The sequence below is a fragment of the Heterocephalus glaber genome, unplaced genomic scaffold (assembly GCF_053883595.1).
Source record: "Heterocephalus glaber isolate CG9 unplaced genomic scaffold, H.glaber_assembly_v1.0 deba00001497, whole genome shotgun sequence".
Taxonomy (NCBI): domain Eukaryota; kingdom Metazoa; phylum Chordata; class Mammalia; order Rodentia; family Bathyergidae; genus Heterocephalus; species Heterocephalus glaber.
The window spans coordinates 49,586,594-49,608,947 of NW_028258320.1; the positions used below are offsets into that span (position 1 = coordinate 49,586,594).

At 38.4% G+C, this 22,354-nt stretch overlaps 1 protein-coding gene across 2 annotated transcripts; it reads right to left on the bottom strand.

Annotated features, from left to right (window-relative positions):
• Positions 1–4,451: 4,451 nt before the first annotated feature.
• Cox15 (cytochrome c oxidase assembly factor COX15) lies at positions 4,452–22,347 on the bottom strand. 2 transcript variants are annotated; one of them, XM_087185114.1, is made up of 10 exons: positions 22,154–22,315; positions 20,604–20,794; positions 20,431–20,491; positions 18,144–18,266; positions 17,188–17,374; positions 14,573–14,740; positions 11,365–11,446; positions 9,397–9,551; positions 7,318–7,431; positions 4,452–6,293 (listed from the first exon to the last, which is right to left on the bottom strand). In XM_087185114.1, the coding sequence occupies exons 4-10, from the start codon at positions 18,242–18,244 to the stop codon at positions 6,162–6,164; spliced, it is 939 nt and encodes a 312-aa protein (XP_087041240.1). In that variant the 5' UTR covers positions 18,245–18,266; positions 20,431–20,491; positions 20,604–20,794; positions 22,154–22,315; the 3' UTR covers positions 4,452–6,161. The 2 variants fall into 2 exon arrangements, with proteins under 2 accessions (XP_087041240.1, XP_004838707.1); XM_004838650.3 differs by lacking the exon at positions 20,431–20,491 and having other exon boundaries at positions 22,154–22,347.
• Positions 22,348–22,354: the final 7 nt, after the last annotated feature.

Here is a 22,354-nt window from a genome sequence, read left to right on the forward strand (position 1 = left end):
TGCCAAAGTTCTGTAGTATAAAAATGAGGAAAATGATTATACCTTTCAGAAGAACTGAAAATTTGCTCTTGGATTTAGTTCCTGTGCTGCTTCCATTTCTCCCAATTAGTAGATTTAATGAAACCTCGTTAGCTAGAAAGAGAAGCCATTTATTCTTTGCTGAAGGCCAATTAACTTACATGTATCAGTTCCTCATAGGAAATATTCTTACTTATAGGACCAGAAATCAATCTTGCAATACACTTTTATTCTTTTAGTCTTCCATTTTTAAAGATTTCCTTTTGAATCTCTGCATGCTGAGTGTCCCTCTGTGAAGATAATTATGGTGTCATAAAATTCACATTCCATTGGTTCCTTGAATCTTCCCAACCACTCCTGGTAACCGGAACAGAGAACCTGAGTTGTTTTAGTACTTTCGTTATTACTGAGACAGAGCACAAATGTCAAAATTAGAGTCAGTGGCTTATTGTAGTGATGCTTTATTAATCTTATGATGGTGCAACCCAACATTTTTCTCTGAATTGTCACTAGAACCTAATGAAAATATGTATAATATCAATTATATGGCATTACATTTACTTACGTTACAGTTAACTCTAAGCCAAACTATACTATCTTTCTATACCTTATATCCTTGAATTTCCTTGAATTGGTAAGTTTTAATCATTTTCTGCCAAAATTGTATTTATCTTCCAAATGTCATCCAAAGTATTCTGCCCCTTCCTGTCCTTAGTCTGCAAGCTTCCTTTAAAGCCTTGAGTAGAGCTTATTGAAATGTTGACTGAAAGCCTGCTGTGCACTCACTAAGTTAGTCTTTTTAGGCATTAACATTTGCTATTACATTCATATTTACATTTTTGTAATCAAATAACTTATATTTACTATTATTTAAACAGACCCCCCCCCCCACACCCAGCCATCTCATAGTGTTGTGATTTGGAGTTTCTTGGCTGAGACATGTGGATGGTATCATTTAAGGGAAGGAACACTGTATTTAATGAATAGTCCACTTGGACTCTAGTCCTGGCTTTGTAATTTTCTAGCTCTAGTACATAGGCCAGTTGCCCTCTCTGGCTCAGTTCGTCGATAAAAAAGTGGCTAGGCATGAGAAGGAACTAAAGGCATGAAACAAGGTAAAGTCATATAGTTTCAGAGAGAATTCTGGCCTTTGGTTTAGATGATCAGGCAACCTGAAGGAGCTTCCTGTTTTATCCGTAGCCCCTGACATTAAGGTGATGGAAATGAAGTTTCCACCAGCAATCACTATAAAGAAATTTCAGATGAGAAATTTTCTTGTTCTTGTTTTTTAATTTATAAAGAATAGAGATTTATTTGGCTTATGGTTCTAGAGGCTGAGAAGTCAAGAGCATGAGGCTAGCATCTGCTTGGCATCTATGAGTATTCTTGCTGCACCGTAACATGGCAGAAGCATAATGGGATGAGACAGTATGGGGGTTTTGAAGCTGCATGTTGAGAGATCTAGTCAGCCTTCTTTGATTTTTATGGATGATATAATTGAGGACCAGAGCAGTCGTAATATATGCAGTCACAGTGAGTGGCCTCCTGGACCCTAGATTTCTCCCTTAAAACAACCCTCCCCCCCAGCAGTTTGACAGCTACAATGTAATGCTCCTTGACAATATCTGTGTGTATATTTCAGCAGAATCTATAGTACAGCTGGCTGCAAGTAACTGTGCTCAATCTTTATAAAGGCTTCTGATCCTCATTTATGATTGCTTTGCACACACTTAGGAATACACTTTGAAATACTTAGAAATAGTTGCCAAGCATGGTAGCATAGGCCTATAATCCCAGCACTTGGGAGGCAGAGGCAGAAGGATCACCATGAATTTGAGGCCAGACTGGGCTATATAGTAAGTTCAATGCCAGCCTGAACTACATAGTGAGATCCTGTCTTTTTAAAAAAAAAAAAAGTGCTAAGTTTTTACCACGTTTTAGTTTCTGTATTTCTTTTTAAACATTTTAAATTGTGTCTTTCAGGCAAAATTTGCTTAATTTTGCACAGTTTTCTTAGCCACAGCATCCAAATAATTAACATGATGGTTACAATTTAAATGAAAGTATAAATGCTTGTTAGGCATGGTGTGCGTGCCTCGAATGCCAGCTACTCAGGGGGCTGAGGTTTGAGGTGAAGCTTGGGCAACGTAGCAAGATCCTGTATTAAAACAAAACAAAACAACAAAATGGCTGCAATATACTTATAGTGGTTGCCTAATGTGAATGAGTCCCTGGGTTCAATCAAGATCACCACAAAAAGAAAAAAGGTATAATGCCTATTATTACTGTAGAGCTACCTCATTAAGAAACTTGTTTGTAATTCTTGGGCAATTTTTAGACTTTCTTACAAAAACAGTGTTGAAGGTGTTCTTTCTGTCTTTTGTTTAGAAATAGTATCTAATTTTCCTTTTTTTATAGCATAAGATATAACTTCATTTCACCATATGGGATTATGAATTAAGGCAGAAGTAGCAATGGATGTCTCAAATTCTCCCAAAGTAGTCTCTTGAGAGTTATGCTAGCATCATTGTTTTGCCATTAGAACAATATGCTTTTGTCAAACTTTTGAGGATTTTGTTGGTATTATAAACAATACTGTTAAAAAACTAAGACTCAAAACTAAGTTTTGGCTCTCTTGATTAACAAAATAGCAAACATTTCTGCAAACAGGAATGTATCTAAAATCAAATACTTCTAGGTAATGATCTGTATTTCTTATGGCTTTGTAGTTGGTTTTCTCTCTCCTAAAGATGTAAGTTGAAAAGTTATAGCACCTTGTTGAAGCCTCATCTTAAGCCTTTTCCTTCTTTTTGTATCCTAAAAGTCTGTCCTTGTATTACTATACATTTTCCTTTCCCCCTAGCATTTCATTGTTTCCCACATTGTCAATAATGGTATTATAGAGACAGAGAAGAAATACACCAGCTGACCATTTTGTTTTTTGGAAATCTAAGCAATAAGAAGATCCTTTTATCTGTAAAAGTGAATTATTGCTCATGCTATAAGAGCTTTCATTTTAATTACATGATCAATCTTTGCTTGTTATTTTTATTAAAACCAAAGTTGAATGATGTTGTGAATCACAAGATGTTTGCAGTCCTTAAAGGAATGCTATCAGGCAAGCCTGAAGACATGTCTGCTTCTGAGCCTGCCCTTTTTAAGTGGGGCAGGCACTGAATGACCCTCTGGTGACTCACAACTCCTTCACTTGTCAGTCAGCTTTTTGTTACTGTAATCATATATATAATTGAGGTCATTAACATACAAAGGAAAAAGTTTCACTGTTTTGGAGGTTCCAGTCCAAGATTAAATGGTGCCCTTTGCTTTGGGCCTGTGGTGAAGTAGCACATCATGGTGGGAGTGTGTGGTGCAACAAAATCACTCACCTGATAGCAGGAAGTAGAGAAAGGAGCTAGAATCTCACAATCCCTTTGCCATGATTGCAATGACCTACAGATCTACTGAAGCCCTGGCTCTCAAAGTTCCTACCACCTCATAATAGTGCCACCCCGGGAACCAAGACTTTAACACATGACCCTTTGGGGGACAGTCCAGATCCAAACTACAGCACCACTCTAAGGTATCCCTGGTACTTTCCTAAGCATTCTCTCCTAGGGGAGCATCTGCCAGTGTGGTCCCACTGGTGGTGAAAGGTCTGTTCCTTATTAACTCCGTAAGTCTTTGTCAGTAGGGATCCCAAATTCTTTGATTTCTAGTATTTCTGTTATGCGGCATTTGAAATTTTCATTCCACAGTTCACATTAAGTTGACGCTTTGAGGTAAATGTTCATCTTCTCCATCATTTCTACCTTTAGCAACAGCTTCTGCAAAGCGTGCTGACAGGCATCTTTTTATTGTGATCCACAAGTAGATATTACACACTTTAATTTGTTCTTTGACTATGTAGCCAGGGCTGGCCTTGGAACTTGCAGGGATCTTCCTGCCTCAGCCTCCCAAGTTCTGGGATTACAGGCATGCACCACCACACCTGGCTACTACATTTAAAATACCGAAGGCTGCCTATATTGCATTGCTTGGGGAGAAGGGGCTGTGAAGACTGTATTTTTTTTGGTCCTGGGGATCAAAAAGACTATTTTTCTAATGCTTCACTTAACATTAAATAACAATAATTTTGGGGAATAATCCTTAAAATCCTGACAGACATTATGTTAGTGTTGAGGAAAATGTGCAATGCATCTTAGAAGAGAGGTGACACAATCACCCTTATTGCAGGAACATAAGTGTATGTTACAAATGCCTATATTTAATCCACTATTTGTCCCAAGACCAAAAGGATAGCTGCAGGTAAACTAGTCCTAAAACCATGGTCATCAGTGTTACTTTTACACCAAGATCATTAGGCAATTGCTAATCATTATTTCTGCCATAGTGGACAGCATATGTCAATGTACATCAAAGACAAAAACATTGAGTTGACTGATTAAAATACATGTTTTAATTTCCTTCATGTTTAAAAATGACAGAATTGTTGAGACCTTTGAAAATATTAAGGGAAAATCATTTAATCCTATAAGTATGTGATTTGAAGAGATATTTGGGACATCAATCTGTAATTGTTTATTTTTCATTCATACAATCATTCCATTCAGTATTTGTTATGTGTCTGGTGGCTCTGAGAATAACACATACAAAAATAATTAAGACAATCTCTGTTCACCAGGAGCTCACAGATTGCATAATGCAGTTATATAGCTAAATACAGGATCTGTTTTTCCAAACTTATTCTTCAACTGTAATAAAAGAAAAATGAAGTAAAATGAAACTTGAACTTACTCATGAGTTGCCACTTTTCTGGAGTGAACTGTAAAAGCATTAGTATATGGTTCCTTGGGTTGTATCATACTGCCCTCTGCTGTCTCAGTTATTAACTAAGGAGACCTTACATTAGGGGATCAGGAGATGGTGGAGTGAGAACCTGCCCCAGTAACTGCAGTTCCCTTTCTTTAAGGAATTCTGTTATCTAGAGGAGACAATATCCTGTTAACATATTCACAGGCTCACCATAGCACATTAAGTTGAGATAAAATAGGGTGGAATTTCAGAAGGAATGGGAATAAGCTGGTCAGAACTTTCTAAGGTACCTCAGCTATTCAGAGTATGGCCAGTGGTTCCCTAACTTATATGCACATTGGTATCACTTGGAAACTCCAGCCTATTCTTGTTTGCAGTTGTAATTTAATTGTCTTGGATGAAGCTTGGGGTTTGAGATTTCTAAGATTCTAATGTGAGAGAAGTTGGGAACCAGGTCTAAGCAATAGCATAAGCCCATCAGGGTCTGGGATTTTTGGAACATCACAGACAACTGTCTACCTTTGTTTTTCTAAGAACATCTGAGGATGGTACACTGTGAGTCACAGTGAAACTCACAAAATATTGGAGTTGAAAGGGAAGTGAGATTATCTAGTTCAGAAATTACAAATAGGCAATCTCAGGTCATATGTGACTCTGCATGTTAAACTTGTGTTACATTTTTAAAACCTGAAATTAGTTGCCAACATTTAAGAGGTTTCACATAAATATCTAATATTTGGCTTCTTAAAAAAACAAAACAAAACCTGCTCTTACAACCCCACACCTTAGCAACGGGCCAGTGCTCAGTCACGGTTTAAGCCTTTAACTGGGGCACTGCTCTGCAATTACTGTCTCTACCAGCTGGACTCTACTGAGGAGAGGACCCAGGGGCATGAGGACAGAGAAACCTTGCTTATATGGCCAAGAGCCTGCCAATACTAGAAAACTGAGATAGGGCCATTAAGAAATAACATACAGCAGACATTTCTTCCTATACAATTAAGCCTGATTTTCAACATGAAGGTAACATTTAAAAAGGAATCTCTGGTATAACCACACTTAATGACATTCTTGAGCCAGTGACTGTCTCAAAATAGGCAAAGAGTTTTAAATAACTTGACCAATTGGGAAACCACTTGGCATGTCAAGGTCATCCTCATAGGAAGCCCAAGTTCTGTGTTCTTTGGTGAGCTCTCAAAAGCAGTTTCAGGGCACCAGGGATTTAGCTCAGTGGGTTCACCGCCTGCTGTGCAAGTGGCAAGGACCTGAGTTCAATCCCCGGTACCAAAAAAAAAACCAGTTTCAGTCCTAGGAAGCTGATCTTCTACGAATTATTTGGGAACTCTTCGTAGTTCATTCATAAACCAAAGGGCACCACTAAGCAAAGCCAAAGAGCCCGACTGGTGAGTGGCAGCCAAAGGAGTTGGAACATACATTAGCAGAGTGCTAATGCCCAAGATCACCTGTATAAAGGAAGGAAGTAATAAGAAAAACAGAAATCACAAATTTAGACTGAAAATGAATGGGCATGGATAACCAAATACACAAACCTCTACATTCTCCCAACAGAACACTAAATAGATAATGTATATAATACAAGTATACTTACAATAAAGGAATTTCAAACAGAATAGTAAACCCAAAATTCTCCTTAATTAGCCTCTGTACCCATGACGGCAAACCTTTTAGAGCTTTCAATAATACAAACAGCCAGCTGTGGCATGTGTGCCACAGGTTTGCTACCACTGTTCTACGCCATTCTGGTTCCCCAGAGATACTTATTGTTACCAGTTTTGACACATTTGTACTTTTAGATATTTGTTTACAAAGATACATACTGTTATTGCTGTTAAAAAATATTGTTCTGTCAACTTGCTTATTTTTCACTTAACAATTGATATCTTAAAATCTTATTTTAAGCTGCTGCACATTATTCCAAAGTAAATTTACCATGGTTATTTAATACTTACGTTGTTCCCAGTTTTCCACCATCACAAGTCTGTAATGAATTTCCTTATACAAAGCATTAGGTGTGCATTAGAATATTTCTAGGGCAGACACAGTTTGCTAGGACAAAGGATTATGTACTTATCACCTTAAATGATATTGCCAAATTTCTCTCTGAAAAATGTTATAAAAACCCATACTCTTACCAAGAATATTTAAAGGTATCTGTTTTTCTATACCCAGGGAAATTCCTGATTATCTTCTTTCGTTTCCCTTCATTTCTTCCCAAATTGATAGGCACAAAAACAGTACTCATTAATTTCCTCTTTTCTGATTGTGAGTGAGGCTATGTTTATTGGTGAGGTCATGTTTATTGGCCATAATTTCCTCTTATAAGAATAGTATATTGACACCCTTTATTTTCTTGTTATTAATCTTTCAATCTATTACAGATACTAAAAATATTTTCTTCCAATTTGTCACTTTCCCTTTCTAACTGTCTGGGGGATACCATCAGACCAAAGAGAAGTGGTTTTATACCTGTGTGTATGCCAAAGCTAGCAGAGTCATTGCTGCCGTCTTGGTCCTTCGAGGAAGGGGAATCCTCTGAGACAGGAAGTAAAGTACTGTAATGGCAGTGACTGAAGTGATTCCCTGTGGGGAAGAAAGACTCATCACAAGAGTTGTTCCACTCACATGCCAGGACTTCCACTAAAATTACATGTCTCTTCTGGAAGCACCAAGTGACCATAAACCACTTTCTTGTACTAATCAAAAAACAGCCACCCTGAAACTAGTTCCACCTTAGTTATTCCTCCTTAGTCTCTTCTGCTTGCAACTTATGTGTCAGTGTTATCCAGGGATTCCCCTGAAGAGTGTGTGTACCACTTTTATACACATGTATTCTATCTCAGTGATCTAACACATCTTCCAATGTGGATGTCTCCCAGGTGTGACCCTCACTTTCTTTATTATTTTGATAATACTTTGTTAGTTTCTGTAATCAAACCCATACCAATATGGCTGTTAATTTTGCACAATGGCAACTCAACACTGTAAACTGGGATACTTTTTCCAAAGTTGACAGCACAGTTAAGTTTCCAAAAGTTCAAATTATACATACACATATATGCATATGCATATTTGTATAAAAAGACCAATAATAGCATTATATTATGCATCATAAGCAACAACAACTTTCCCAGGTTCTGCAGTTGTCTGAACAAAATTATAGATAAATCCAGCATATTCCACTAAAAAAGAAAAACTCCCCAAAACAGCAAAGTTCTGTTACTGTTTTGGTAACCTGCACTATTTTTTATTAGCTTCTCAGTCATTATCCGGAAAGAAAACATTCTAGAGCAATATCAATGAAAATGCTCTGACAAAGCACAGTGGCTACCGTATCATAAACCCATTCACAGAGGTATGTTACAGTATTGTCCTATATCTATAATAGTAGAAGAGTTAAGAAGGCATTATTTCAGACTTGATTCTACTTTTCTAGCACAGTGACCTTCACTTTTTAAATCATTCTTAGAATATCCTTATGCCTATTATCTCTAATCCTACATTATTAAAAACATGAGGGTTATTATTTTCCTGGGCTGTAAGCAGACTAGGTGGTAGTGCTACTAACTGCTGCCGAAAAAGATATACAGTCTCATTTTCATTCCTGCCCCTTTAGAACAAGGGTCTGGGACTGGCAATAAGGTCTCTTTTTCCTTGTTCATGATGTCAAGAAGAATTTTTTTTAACCATATTTCCAGAACTATTTTACATTTTGTCTTTTGCAGAGCTGTCCACCATGACAATTTCAACTAAACTTCATTCATGCCAAAATACTGCGTAGAAGTGGGACTGAGCCCACACAAGATAACATGCTCTAGCCCCAGACCCCTTGGCTATCTCAGGCTTCCAGACCTCTCTAGATGTATTATCATATCACACTCAACATGCCTTGATCTAATGACATCTCTCATCTCTAGCTCAAAACTCACTTCAATGGTCCCATTTCTATTGTTATTTCTTTTAAAACTTCTCTTGGATTTACTATGCTCAAGTTCACCTCCCACTCCACAGCCTTGTTACCCAGCACTCTCCTCTGCATCACTGCAACAGCACTACTACTGCTTCTTCTTGCTGTGCCAATTCACCACGCACAGGTTGCCAAGCCAATCTTACCATGCCAAGCCCACAGCAGTACCTCAGTACCTATCAGTTTAAAGAAACTGAAAAGTATTGGCGAGGCTCCTGCTCTTTGGAGTTCTTGATAACTATGTGTGTGGCAATCACAGTCTATGCACTCTTTTCTCAACCTTGTATCTGCTGAAATGACTGTCCAGTTGTGTTCAGGACTGAGGGAGGTCATTACTGGCCAGGTGAGGAAAGGAATACTCAAATTTAAAGAAACTCGAAATATCCTGCACTAGAATGTGTGGAAGGGGTGTGAGTAACAAGGACAAAACACCAGATTAGAGAACTGGTCCTAGAGCTTCTTGAGAAAGAACAGGAAATATAGTCCCTGCCAATTGACTATTGTCATCAGTGCTTCATGACACTTCAAAGCCTGTGTGCCATTCCCTGTGCTCAGCAGCAGGAACTGCTAGCCACACTTACCAGAACCCGGTGATCAAACTGCACCATGGTAGGATTCTCAAAAACATTCCTCAGGATGGGGGAGAAGGTAAAGAGGTCCTCTGGGATCCAGGATTCTCCCATCTTGGGGAAGGAGTTGTAAACAAGACCAGCATCCAGCCCTGCCACAAAAGCCCCTGTATTCCAAGGTAAGTGTGACTTAAAATGAGAATAGATACAGAAAAAGCCTATTATCTCAAAGTCAGAAAAAGGGATTAGCCAGAGAATCACAGATCTATAACAGGGGCTCTCAAATTGGGAGTACACATCACAATCACCATGGGAACTTAAAAACCCAACCACTCTGCATCTTTCACATGTTCCCACCTAAGATTCTAGCTTGTCTCCAAGGACTAGAAGCTCTGTAAGGAGGGCTATGTTATTTTGGGAAAATCCCCTTATGATTCTGATGTCTTCTACACTCCCACTGAATATTGCTAATATATTTTGAACATGTTCTTCCCCCAGGTATCTGTAGAAACTCTTCCTTCACTTCTTTACAGCTCGGCTCAAATGTCACCTTACCAAACAGATCTCTCCTGATGTCTTATATAAAATGGCACTTTTCTATTCTACCCCACTGTACTCCTTTATCCTGTTCCATTTTTCTTTACAGCACTGAATATCTGACTTCTTTTTTTTTTTTACTGGGGATTAAATCAAGGGACTTCACACTGAGCTACATCCCCAGACTTCTGTTTGTTTTTCAGGATCCTGCTATGTAGTTCAGGCTGGCCTTGAACTGTGTGGCAATCCTGCCTCAGCCTCCTGAGGTTGGGATTACAGGCATGTGCTACCACGCCCATCTCCTTCAGCCCTTTTTTAATTTTAATTTTTAATTTTTAGACAGGGTCTTGCTAAACTGCTGAGTGTTTCAGGCGGGGCTTGAACTTGCAATCTTCTTGCCTCAGGTTCCCAGAGCACTGGGATTATAGGCCTGTGCCACCGTGCCCAGCTCACATTATGGTTTTATTGCGTATTATCTGTCTTCCCCAAGTGCTCAATATCTGCTAAATGAACATAAGAATTAGACAAAAATTCAAAATTTATGCATTAAATCCTGGATAAACACAAAAAAGGGTATCTGTGAGTTAATGAATGACTGAGTCATTGTTTATGATCAAAGAAGATTCAGAAGTTTGGATCATACAACTTATTTTGTGAATGCCACTTATAAACCAAAAATTCATGCTCTCATACCCGCCCCCCCCAAAAGGAAAGTAGGAAGAAAAGGAGAAAAAAAGAGAAAAGAAGACAACGGTTAGGTGGATCACTGGTTTAAATCAACACCGTTTTCATTCTAAAGCTGTGCTGTTCAATTTAATAGCCATAAGCACTCAAAATGTGACTAAATAACTAAATTCTATTTAATCTTAATTAATTTAGCTAACCAAATGGGGCTACTGATACTGCTGTTAGTGTAGTTACTGCTGTTAGTGCTAAATGGCAGAGGTTAAAGTGGAGTCATGGCTTAATGAGCAAAACGTATTGGTCTTTCTCTCCAATGAACTCTCCACCTTTGACTATCTTTAAGGGAAGGTCTTTTGCCTGACCCACCTTAGTGTAATATAATCATAATAATGCTAAACAAAACTAACAGCTAACCCTTATGTAACTTTTGCTTCACACCTGCCTGGTCCTGTTCTATGCAGATCACATATGTTACTCATACTAGTCATCATTTCCACTTTACAGAGGAGTTCACTGAAGCCCTCAGTTCTACACAGGATTCTACAGCTTGCCAAGGTCATTCAGGTCATAGGTGGTAAAGCCAACATTTGAATCTGGACAGGCTAGATCTAGGCAGATGCTCAACATGGTGAAGATGGTGGGAACGAGACAAGTATGAAAAGGAACTAGGAAGATGCATGAGGAAGGGCAAAGCATCAGGCAAGAGATCCCACCTGGAAGTGAAACAAACAAGGCCATCTCTGATGAGAAGGGTCTTACCTGAGAGAGCTGTAAGGAACACTAGACCTGCTGTTCCACCAGCAAACCGTCTCAACCACAGGAGTTGGCGGGTTTCAGGCAACTAAATAAGAAAGAAAATTGCAACTGGATTTCAGGGATCAAGAGAGATAGCAAAGATCTCCAAGGCCAAATGTAAGTGCCAATGTAAGGTCAGAACTTCGCTGGCTCCTAAGGCTAAGTACTCTCAACAGATATTCTTGTTCTAACATGCATGATATTTCATTACAATTATGCATTTCTATCTGTCCAATCTACCATCTTGCCTACTGCTTGGCAAGAAGGTACTCAAATATGTATCCATTGATAACTGAATGACTTACATTACTCAGGGGAAAATGTTTTTCCATGATTGAAATGACTGGCTTAAGATACGGATTGGATTTTCATGTTGTGTGTGATATTACTGCTTAGCAAATACAGTCAGAATCTAAATTGTATAAAATGCCTAGAGATAGTGTTTTTGGTAAAGGCAAAATTTGTTTTTATTTCTACTGCAGGCAACTTCCGATATTAATCAGTGAATCAAAAAATATTAAGAATTTTATGAATAGGTCATTACAAAGGTACAAAGGAGTTAAGTGGTGCCCTCAAATGGCTTATAATCTAGAATATGAAAAGCTAGATCATTAGTAAGATATGGTAGGAGGGAATATTCTGTCTATTGGTACTTTCTGTGATGATGGATATATCTTATCATTTGTGGGTAATGAAGGCTCAAAACACTGCCTAGATGGGTGTAGGGGCACACGCCTGTAATCCCAGCACTCAGGAGGCTGAGATAGGAAGATTGCCACAAGTTCGAGGCCAGCCTGGGCTACATAGTGAGTTCAGGGCCTGAACTCAGCCTGAACTCCATAGTGAAACCTTGTCTCAAACAAAACAAAACAAAACTGAAACACTGCCTAGTATGAATGAAAATTGTATAAAATGTTATTTTTATTTAAATATGAAGTTTTAGTAAAATGTTTAATTAAGCTGGACATGGTGTTGTAGGCCTGTAGGAAGCTCAGACAGGAGGACTGCAAGTTCAAGAGTAGCCTGGGCAACTTAGGGAGACACTGTCTTAAAATTTAAAAAAATAAAAATAAAAAAGGACTGTGGATATAGCTCAGCACTCCTGGGGTTCAATTCTCAGTACTTTCAAAAAAAAGTTTGATTTAAATAAAGTTAATTTAATCTTAGTTGAAATTAGCACTATATGGTTAATTGACCATCATTTCAAATCCTTTCCACAATTAGGTGTAATATAAGAAATAGGGAAAAACAAATGATATAATCGGTAATGCCTAAGAGTTTAATTTCAGCAGAGTGTATGTATGGTTATATATGTCTAACTGTGTGGATACATGTGAATTTGTGTGAAAGCAGTGAGTAGAAGCCAGAATAAGGGGACTAAAATGAAAAGAATGGGTTGTCAAGAAATAGAAGCTATAGACGCAGATAATATATTTTAGAGGTTTGGCTTTGAAAGTCTACTACAATGTTTCAACCATCTGGCTTCCCCGTGGGGATGACTGCCAAGTTAACATCTCTAATCCTTACTGGGATCCAAGCCACTAGCTCCAAATAGCTACTGGATGGTTCTACTTAACAATCCTACTGTCTCCTCAAACTTCAGTCTATGAAGAGTTGATCTAGGTCAGTGGTGGCGAACCTACAGCATGCATGCTGCAATGGGCTGTTTGTATCACTGAAAGCTCTAAAAGGTTTGCCATCACTGACCTAGGTCAACCTATGATTTCGATACCTTACCTAATAATCACTGGTTTTGTGTTTTGTTTTTGGTGCTGAGGATGAACCTAAGACTTTGTGTATGCTAGGCAGGCACTCTACTGCTGAGCTACATCCCTATCACTGTTTTTTGGGGGTTTTTTGGGACCAGGGATCGAACTCAGGACCTTGCGCTTGCCAGGGAGGCGGGAGAAGCACTGAGCTAAATCCCCAGCCCCCATCACTGTTTTAAAATACTAGAAAAAAAGTGTCCTGAAGGGTGTGGTTAAGACCTCTATTATAAATGATGGCTTCAAAAATAGTCATACCTTGCTTTTATATCAAAGCATAAAATATAAAAACTCCTATTTCCCTAAAGGAAAATCTGCATACAGAAAATCCTTTTAGACAAAATCACATATACGTGAAATTTGAATGGTAGGTTCCTATTTAACAAACAATGAACAACATGGCTCATGTACACCACCAAAAGTTCAGATATACTTCTTTTCTAGCCTGCCTTGCCTTCCTATCCACTATCCTTTCTAAAAGTCAGAAGTTAAAATGTTTGGGATATCTCTTATTGTTGGTACTCCTCACTTTTCCCTTAAAATTTATATTTGCACCTTTCCCCAATAGACAATGAGACAAAGTATTCAGCTCTTATATGCTCCAGCAATTCCACTTCTAGATATATATCCAAAAGAACTGAAACCAAAAGGATATTTTGTACACCCAGATTCATAGTAGCATTATTTTCAATAGCTAAAAAATGGAAGTAAGCAATGTCCATTGACAGACAGGTAGACAAAATGTCATTTATATGTACAATGGAACATTATTGTGCCCTAAAAAAGGAATTTTGACACATGCTACATCATGAGTTAACTTGGAGGAAATAATGATACATGAAATAAGCCAGTCACAAAAAGACAAATACTGTATTATTCCACTTATATGAGGTTATCTAGAGTAGTCAAATTCATACAGAAAGTAACTTGTAGTTGCCAGGGGCAAAGGGAAGGGGGAAAAGGGGAGTTATTGTTTAATGGACATCAAAAACTTTTGAAGATCAGTTGTACAATATTGTGAATACATTTAACATTACTGAACTATATACTTAAAAATAGGATGAAAAATTTTGTTATATTTTATCACAATTTAAAAAAAATTCAGCTCCTATGCTAATTTCTCTTTAAATGAATTGTTCTAGCTCCTCCCCCAAATACACACACACACACACACACACACACACACACACACGTTTTGCTTTTGCAGTCTCAAAAGTATCTGAAGTCCCAACATTCAGTATATCTCTAAACTTTAGTACAATCTTGTTTCTGGAAAATTGAGATAGATATTACTTTAAGGGAATCTGAAGTTTGACTTGTAATTTCTCCTCAGAATCAAAATTTCCATTTTCTGACCCTGTTAGCATATGTGCAGATGTGATAAAAATCCACAGACTGACTTTTACCTTGTGTTGAGGGAGCAGCAGGGAGAGTGAGGTCCACAGGCTGGCACAATAAAGAACAAGGGCTGACCCAAGGTGGGCAGCAAGGCGGTACTGACTGACCCGAGGGATGTCATAAGAATCTGGTTTTTCTTCTAATCCACTTTTCACCATGTACCATCCCAACAGACCCTAGAATCCAAAAGAGGAAAGGCAAATCTAAGTTGAAACTATTTTACTCCCTTCCTGACCTTTCCTTCCATATCCTCTCATATCTAAAGAATCATGACTTAATCACAGTTCCATACTTATTACTATCAGTACTTTACCACTAATGTTTTACTGAACTATAATCCAAATATAAAAAAGTACAAAAATTTATCATTATATGCAAAATCTTACAAATTGTTGAGATAATTTAACATTATGTAAACCAATGAATAAAAAGAGAGTTGACTTTATGAAAACTACATTGATTGCTTTGAAAAAGCTTAACTGCTTAAGAAGAAATACTGTCAAATCAGGTGGCAATAAGGCAATTATTAAAGTTTTGGAGCTGGGGGTGGTGGCACGCACCTGTAATCACACCACTTGGGAGGCTGATGCAGGAGGATCATCATGAATTCAAAGCCAGCCTGAAGTACATAGCTGAGTTCAAGATCAGCCTGAACTACATAGTGAGACCTTGTCTCAAGAAAAAAAAAGTTTTACGGGGAAGTCATACAACTCTGTAAGGCCTTGTAGACAGACTGCTTTGCAAATATCTGAGTTTCCACTCTCCCTCCCTCTCTCTCTTTTTTTAAGAAAATGAAACTGGAAAACATAGTTTATGGAGGTACAAGAAATATGAAGTTGAACTCTAATCTGGGGACTCAGTCAAAAAGCCTTAGCCCTAGACTGAAAAGAAAAAAAAAAAGATGACAGTGAAAATACATGTCTAAATTTAGACATTTACATTATGTATCATATTTTATGATTCTTCTCTGCTGTAACTGGCTTTTTCCTTCTTCTTTTGTTTTGGTACTGGGGATCGAACTCGGGACCTTGTGCTTTCGAGGCAGGCAGCGGAACCACTGAGCTAAATCCCTGGCCCTATAACTGGCTTTTTCAATCAACCAAACAACTGTTCCAATTATATCAAATATAATATAGTCCCTTCACACCTGTTCTCCTAAAGCAGTAGAATCAGGTTGAAGAGGTGGGATTCTCCTACTTCATCCAAGTACATACTCCTCAGGAAATCGTTTTGGGCATTTCTTTCCCCTTTCAAGATTACCTGGCTATTCTAATTACCCTGATTTCAGCTGCACAAGACACTGGAAGAGGAAGGCATATACAGTATAATTCACCAGCCCTCACTTTTCTTCCTCCCATAACTTTGACATTTTAAATTTCTTCCTTCCTGGAAATCTATTTTTAGTGTTGGCTTGATTCTAAAATATGAAGTTTGATTTTGATCCATCTAACTTTCCCCAGTTACTATTAGACTTTTTACAAATTTCTTTTGGTGGGCTGGGGATTTAGCTCAGTGGTTCCGCCGCCTGCCTTGCAAGTGCAAGGACCAGAGTTCAATCCTCAGTTCCAAAAAAAAAAAAAAAAATTTCTTTTGGCTTTTTGAGACAAGATCTTCCTATGTAGTTGAGGCTGGCCTTGAATTCATGGTGATCCTCCTGCCTCAGCGTCTCAAGTGCTGGGATTACAGGTGTGTGCTACCACATCCAGCTCTATTAGACTTTTATTAATGTCTAATTCCTTACTGTTTCTATTGTCCCCTTAATCCCTTCTAATTGGTTCATCTTCTTGTCACTTCTAAGTTAACCAACTAGCTTCTTCCTGATCAAATTTTGATATTTCTCTGATCCTCTCCCTTGGAACCATTATACTTTGATCCACATATTTTTAAGTGTCTTCTCTCATAATTCCTTTCCTTGCTGGTCACCTTTACCCAACCTCTTAATTGTGGGAGTCTTTCAGAGCTTTCTTCCCTTAAAGGAATTTAACTTAAATTACTTTATTATTTTTATTTTTTTGGTATGGGGAATCGAACTCAGGGACTTGCACTTGCCAGGCAGATGCTGTACCACTGAGTTACATTCCTGGCCCCTACTTAAATGATTTTAATTATTACTTATATCTGAATATCTCTCAGGTAAATCTGTATTCTAAGATCCTTCATCCCACAAAGTGTTTCTCTCTTTTGGAGTTTTCCTATTTGCCTCTGGAACCATTCTAGCATAGATATTCCACTCTCTAAGAAAAAGGGAAGAGAACCCAGGAGGAGACCCACGATGGGACCCACTCTACTTCTTGTGATACATGAATATGTATTTTTTGAGCACTTACTGACACCAGGCACTCAGATAAGTATTTTTTATGTTACTGTCTCATTTAATATCTACAAACTCTAAATGACAGGCATTATTATTATCTGGATTTAAAGGTAAGGAAATCATAGTTTGCAAAGACCAGATAGCTTGCCCTACTAAGTGGCAGAGCTAGGGCTTGAAGCCAAGCCTGTGACACTAAAATGCATACTCTTACCTACTCTGTTACAGTGCTTCAAAGATTACTTCCTTAGAAATGCCAGCTAGGAAGCTCCTTGAAGCATCTGTAGTTTCCCAACCTTGAATAAATCTTACCTGGAAGCAGACTAAGCCACAGAGAGCAAGAACACGACCTTTCATGCCACGATTTAGCCAGCCCTTTCTCCAAAAGTAGGCAGCAGGAAGGATGTATGCAAGACCTACAACACGACCCCACATGCGGTGTGAGTACTCCATGTACCAGATGAACTTGAATTCCACCAGTGTCATATCATGATTCAAGCTGGGTGAAACAGGAAGTCACAAATAAAGAAAGAGGATACATCCACCTGATTTTTATTCCTCTATGGAATGCAGAAACATTCTCAGACTTGCAGTTTAATAGGTCCGCCCTATTCCTTTTTAGCAACTTCAGGATGACTTTGGACTTAGATGTTAGAATAGGTAGCTCATTAATTACCTGAACCAATGATCAGGAAATAAAGGAATCTAGCTAGGCACAATTGCACATACCTGTAATCCCAGCACTGGGGAGGCTGAGGAAGGAGGATTGTGAGTTTGAGACCAGTCTGGCTACATAGTGAGTTTCAGGCCATACTGAACTACTCAGTGAGACTGTCTCAAAAAAAAGGAAGAAAAGAGAAAAAAAAAAGGAATCTAAACATTCTGTAGGGTTTCAAATAAGACTAAAAATGGGGCTAATGGATGTTTACCTGCTTTTTTTCTTATTTTTTAATTTTATTGATACATTTTAGGTATACAATATAATGACATTTATCACTGAAAATCTGTACCTTTACATAAATATATCTTGGTTCTTAATTTTCCCCATTCCCCTGCCTTCCCTTCAACCCCTCCACCCTTCCCTATTTACAAAGACTTTGTTTCCTTTTTTTCCTTTTCTCATATTAATTCCATTCCCTTCTTTCTTTTCCCCAACCCTTCCCACTTCCCCTTCCCCTTTGGACCTTTCCTTCCTATTTCACATTATCTATTATGCCTTTCGATCCTTATTTACACTTTCAGTTTCTCATACCAGATCTAATACTTACATTTTAAATTCTGGAAATTGCTGGTATTTTTGGAATTCTGCTTCCCATTCCTCTTGGCTTGTAGGTGGCTTCATCTCCTTTATTAAATGCCAATCTACCATGGAGAGGCCAGACTCTGTCAACCTTAGGATAGGAAGTAATTTTTTGAGTGTATGACGCTAAATTAGTCATATACGGTTTACAGCAACAAGTAGATCTTAACCCCAATAAAAGTAAACACATAATTTCATTGGCTCCTCTTTTGATACCTTTTCTCTTACTGCTTAGAAGTTTGTGAGAAATAACTGTCATCAGGGACTGATTTCTTTACCCTCTTATTTGCTCAATTTTTCCATTCAGCTCTCCCCACTAGCATTACTTGACGGCCAAAACCATCCAAAAAGTGTCCTAAATGCATAACCAGCTTTTTCTGTTTTTGTTTTTGTGCTAGGGATTGCAAATGCTCTACCACTGAACTACACCTCTAGCCACTAATATTCTCTTTTGAAACTGTAATTATCAATACTTATTAATTTTACAAATTAGTGGGTTTCTCTACAACAAATATACATGCACATATTGTGCTTTGATTGTGTTTGCCTTCTCTTCTCCCTGCCCTCTCTCTCCACTCTCTCTGATAACCAACATTCTTTATGCAGGGGAAACATTTCTTACAGGTATACAGGTTTAGGTTCTCTGTGGATTTAAAGATAATAATATTCAAATTTGTTGTCGTCATGTAGTTTCCTAAAACAGGATATATGGCACTTATGGTATATTAAAGCGGGGGAATAAGAGTATATGGGGAACACACACTTCATGAAAACCAGAAAATTGATCCAGACATTCACAACCTCAGCGGTGTACTACCAGGAGGGCCCCTGGGAAGAATTTGCCATTTTCAGTGGAAAACAAGAGGAAGTTACTGGCTATAATGACCTTGTATCTTACATCTGGATTTGTGGTACCTTTCTTTATAGTCAGACAGTAATTGTTTAAGAAATAAGGATGTTCTAATTTATACCCTTTCACAGATGTGAGGAATTTATCTCAAGAGGTGTAATCTCTTTGGAAATAGATCAAACTCTTGAATTCACATGGCATACTAGGTATGTTTGTAAATAAACTGATGACAAAAAAAAGAAAGAAAACTGAAAGCAATCAAGGACCCTAAAATAAAAGCTAATTTTAGGCCTTAGGCAAGAATGTACCTGGAATACCTCATGACACTAGAAAGGAAGCAATCAAAGGTAACTAGGGTCCTGTCAAAAAGATATTGGAGCTAATTTCAAGAGACCCCTACTGACTAAAAAGATGGGACAGTTTAAGCAAATCATTTACATCATCACCACCATGGACTAAAATATATCAAATGTGTTTATATCTATGAGCTTAGAATGATCTTTATTTTTTTGTTTTGTTTTGTTTTTGGTACTGGGGATTGAACTTGGGTCCTTGCACTTGTGAGGCAGGTGGCAGAACCACTAAGCTAAATCCCGGGCCCCAAATTATAATATTTATATGCTCAGTTTTAAAGAGAAACTTTTCCTCATCAGCAATTTGGTTATTCTAAGATACAATTTTTTTATGGAAAAGGCAAGACAAATACTTGATTCTTTCCCTTTATTTACCAATTTTCAAAATAATAAATTAATTCCCAAGACCTTCCAAAGGCAACAAAGTATTTGAGTTTTTAAATATCATTCTTGGGCCAGGGATTTAGCTCAGTGGTTCCAGCACCTGCCTTGCAAGTGCAAGGTCCCAAGTTCGATCCCTGGTACCAAAAAAAAAAAAAATTTATAATTTTATAACTGTAGGTAATAGTAATCAATGGCTGTTGAAATCTTTTAAGAAACACCAGATATCTGTGAATGCTCTAATCACCTATTAAGTGTTTTGGTCCTTTATCCTTAATTTGAATCTGATCAAGAAATACTCATTTACAGGATGTACAGAGGAGAATGGTACCTGGGACAATCTAACCAGCAAAATCCAGACTGTGGGTTGCTATAGAAAATGACTTGGGTGTCAACAACAGCAACACAAAATTGCAAAGGGGGAGTAAAGGAGTGCTTAAATCTATAAAGTCTGTTTACAAACTTAAAATTTAAGATATGAATCAACTGTGATATATGGAACTGTGATGTATTGGGATTAATTCAAAGAAACTGTGAAAAAAGTTCAAATAAAATTGAGATGGGGGAAGTAAATTGAGAAAGGGAATTCACTGAAGAGGGAAAACAAACAATTCAAAACTGCTAGTTAAGACTTAAACCAATCTTTATAACAGGCTCCTACTTATACTAACCTGTTTTATGACAGGGAAACCCATCAGATATAGTCCCTCTTTAAAGCCTTGGTTTCTCCATCTGTAAAATGAGAGAGCTACACTAGATCATCCTTAAGGTTCCCTTCCCCTCAAGCATCCTGTGCTTCTAATGATAACCCAAATACCTGACTCACTACATGCAAATTACTCACCTAGTTACTCCACCAAGAATAACTGCTCCAGCCACTGTTCCACTGCAGACCAGGAGCCATCGGCCCACTACTCGCTCAGCAGCCTTTGAAGGAAGGGACACTGTAGCCTTTCCAGATTGTAAAGCCACTTCAGTGATGGTGCTGTATTGCCCTGGCCTTAGAGGGCTCCTGATGCCATAGCTGCAACCACACTAAAGATCAAAACAGACAATTACAACTAAAGATATAGGAAAAGGCTGCATCTCAATGGCTGCATCTCCACAGCTACTGCTTTGATAAAACATCATTCTTTTTTTTTTTTTTTTGGTACCGGGGATTGAACTCAGGTCCTTGTGCTTGCAAGGCAAGCGATGGAACCACTGAGTTAAATCCCCAGCCCCTAAAACATCATTCTTATCTGGACTACTGCATCCACCTTCCAAAATGGTTCCTGCCTCAAGTCTTGCCTCATGCCAACCTGTCCACATACAACATCAATTTTCTGTTCTCTACACACTTTTCTCAGATTTCACTTTACACATAGACATAGATAATTTTCTTTCTTCTCTGGGTCTTTTAAACGTAATTTCTCTCTGGAGCACTTCTTGTTCCCTGATTGATAATACTATAAACCTTACTACACTTCTTCCAGGAGTGTCCCAAACTCTGCAGCCTACAACAGGTCACTCTCACAGTCCACAGCACGAGCCCTATCAGAGTTCTTAAAACACCGACTTGGCTCTCTCACTAATCTATGAGCCCTGGATGGCAGGGTCTGATCAATCTTAACTCTTATCTTCCTGCTATCTTTGTTTCTAAGACACGGTGCCCATACATCACAAAACCTTAAAAATTAACAAATGAAGTGTAAATTCCAAGGAGGAAGCTTTGTAGTATTTCTCTTTCCATTTCCTAACATATAATAATTTCCCAACAATTGTTAGTTCAATGAATACATGCCCTCTTTTGGCTCTATCCGTAAAACATTTAAGTTCAGTTTCCTACTTCTCAGTAACTTTAGACAGGCAACTTAAATTAAGTCTCGATTTTTTTTTTTTTTTTTTTTTTGAGAGAGAGGGTCTCCCTATGCAGTTCAGGCTGGCCTCCATCTCATAGCGAACCTCCTGCCTCACCTTCCCAAGTGCTGGGATCGCAGGCGTGCGCCACTACAGCCGACCTCAATTTCTTTTTCTGTACAATGGGTTTTTAGAGTAGTTCCTGATTACATGGGGGCTTTTAGCAAAAATCAATATGCAGTTAAAAAATACTGAACTTTTACCTTGCACTAAAGTTTCCATTATATTATTTAATTCTCATAACAACATTAAGTAGGTACTGCTATCCCCATTTTACAGATAAGGAAACTGAGGCACAGAAAGTTTAAATAATATGGCCAATAACACAAAGCTAGCAACAAGCGACCGAATCTGAACGCGAGGAGCTCAGGACACAAGGAAACGCGTTGTGAAATGTAAGGATCTAAAGTAACGTGAGGTGGGGCTCTCCAAGATCTTTATCCTGGCCTTTGGCCCCATCCCCCTCTGTGATGGGAGCCTGTGGCAGTTCAGTACCTGTGCTTTGGGAGCCTCCCTAGGAACCAGAAGCCGTACACACCGGCTCCCCATCAAGGCCTTCAATGAAGGAAGGAGCAACCGCTGCATATTGACAACACACTCCTGCCACCTGTACACCTAAGGGCTCTGGGGTCTCCTTTCTCCGCTACCCAAAGAAGCACTTCCGGGCTTCCTGGGCGGGAAGCTGGCGATTGCGCT